Raw genomic sequence first — 1,234 nt, 5'->3', positions numbered from 1 at the left:
TCCGGAAAGAGTTTTGAAATTTGGCAAACTCAGTCTAGAATTTATGGAGACACTCAAAGGACAGCATTAACTAGGGAAACTGGAACCCTAGAAAGGTGGCATTATATCTTCTGACTTTATTATTCTCTTTTGTATGAAATTAGAGTGATCAGGAATGTAGTACACTCCTGCCTTCCAGAAGCATTACATATATGTATTTTGTGTCTTATGAGTCACCCCAAACTCTCATAGAGACCTGTTACAGCTGAGAAATTCAAAGTGGGTGATTCATGAGAAGGAGCAGCTGGAGCAGACCAACCTCTCATTTCTGCTTTCATGGGGTTTATGTTATGATTTGTATCACTGTGGGAGGATAACTAGCAGATTGTAGACAGTAATAGTCTACAAAATCTTCAGACTCTAGGCTGCTGATGGTGAGAGAATAATCTGACCCAGACCTACTGCCACTGAACCTTTTTGGGACACCAGAATCTAAATTGGATGTGCCATAGATCAGCTGTTTAATAGTTCCATCTGGTTTCTGCTGGAACCAGTTTAAGTAACCCCTAATGTCCTGACTCGCCCGGCAAGTGAGACTGACTCTTTCTCCCAGAGAGGCAGATATGGAAGATGGAGACTGGGTCATCAGGATATCACATCTGGCACCTAGGAGTGGAGACATAATGAATATCCACATAGATAAGCATGATAAAAGAGGGCATCCCCCAAATGCCAGTCAACACTAATCACAATGTAACAGTGAAATTCCAATTTTAGTTAATTTTACCTGGAAACCAGAGCAACAAGAAGCCAAAAACCTGAGCAGGAACCTTCATGTCCATGCTGAGTCCTGAGTGCAATGACAATGGCACAGGATATGTTTGACTGGTATATGATGAAGTCCTCAAGGCCATGCATTGAGGGTATGCAAATCATTAAGAAGCAGTTAGGATTGGTCACAGCTGCAAGGCTTACTGATCTGAGCTCTTAGCAAAAGACCAGTGTCCCCAGACACCTGAGGTCAAACCACTTGTATGTCTCCAGAGAATGAATTTCATATCAAAGATTTATAATTATAGATGACATTTCTAATGTAGGTATTCTATATTTTGAATAATACATTTCCAAGCTATAATGCTGTAATATAGAATATCCTGCTGTCAGGGAATATACAGTCGAGAAGAAACCATTAGATATTAACTCACTTAAATAATTCTGATTGGTTAAAAAAATAGGATGTGTTCCCTATGAAGTG

General features: G+C 40.0%; 1 gene segment (V, D, J or C); it reads right to left on the bottom strand.

Moving 5' to 3' along the window:
• Positions 1 to 322: 322 nt before the first annotated feature.
• Positions 323 to 837, bottom strand: LOC110287643. The segment is given in 2 exon segments: positions 323 to 645; positions 767 to 837. Coding segments are annotated over 2 exon segments (378 nt in total).
• Positions 838 to 1,234: the final 397 nt, after the last annotated feature.

Source organism: Mus caroli, unplaced genomic scaffold (genome assembly GCF_900094665.2).
Source record: "Mus caroli unplaced genomic scaffold, CAROLI_EIJ_v1.1 scaffold_22815_1, whole genome shotgun sequence".
Classification (NCBI taxonomy): Eukaryota; Metazoa; Chordata; class Mammalia; order Rodentia; family Muridae; genus Mus; species Mus caroli.
This window is presented reverse-complemented; position numbering and strand designations above follow the sequence as displayed.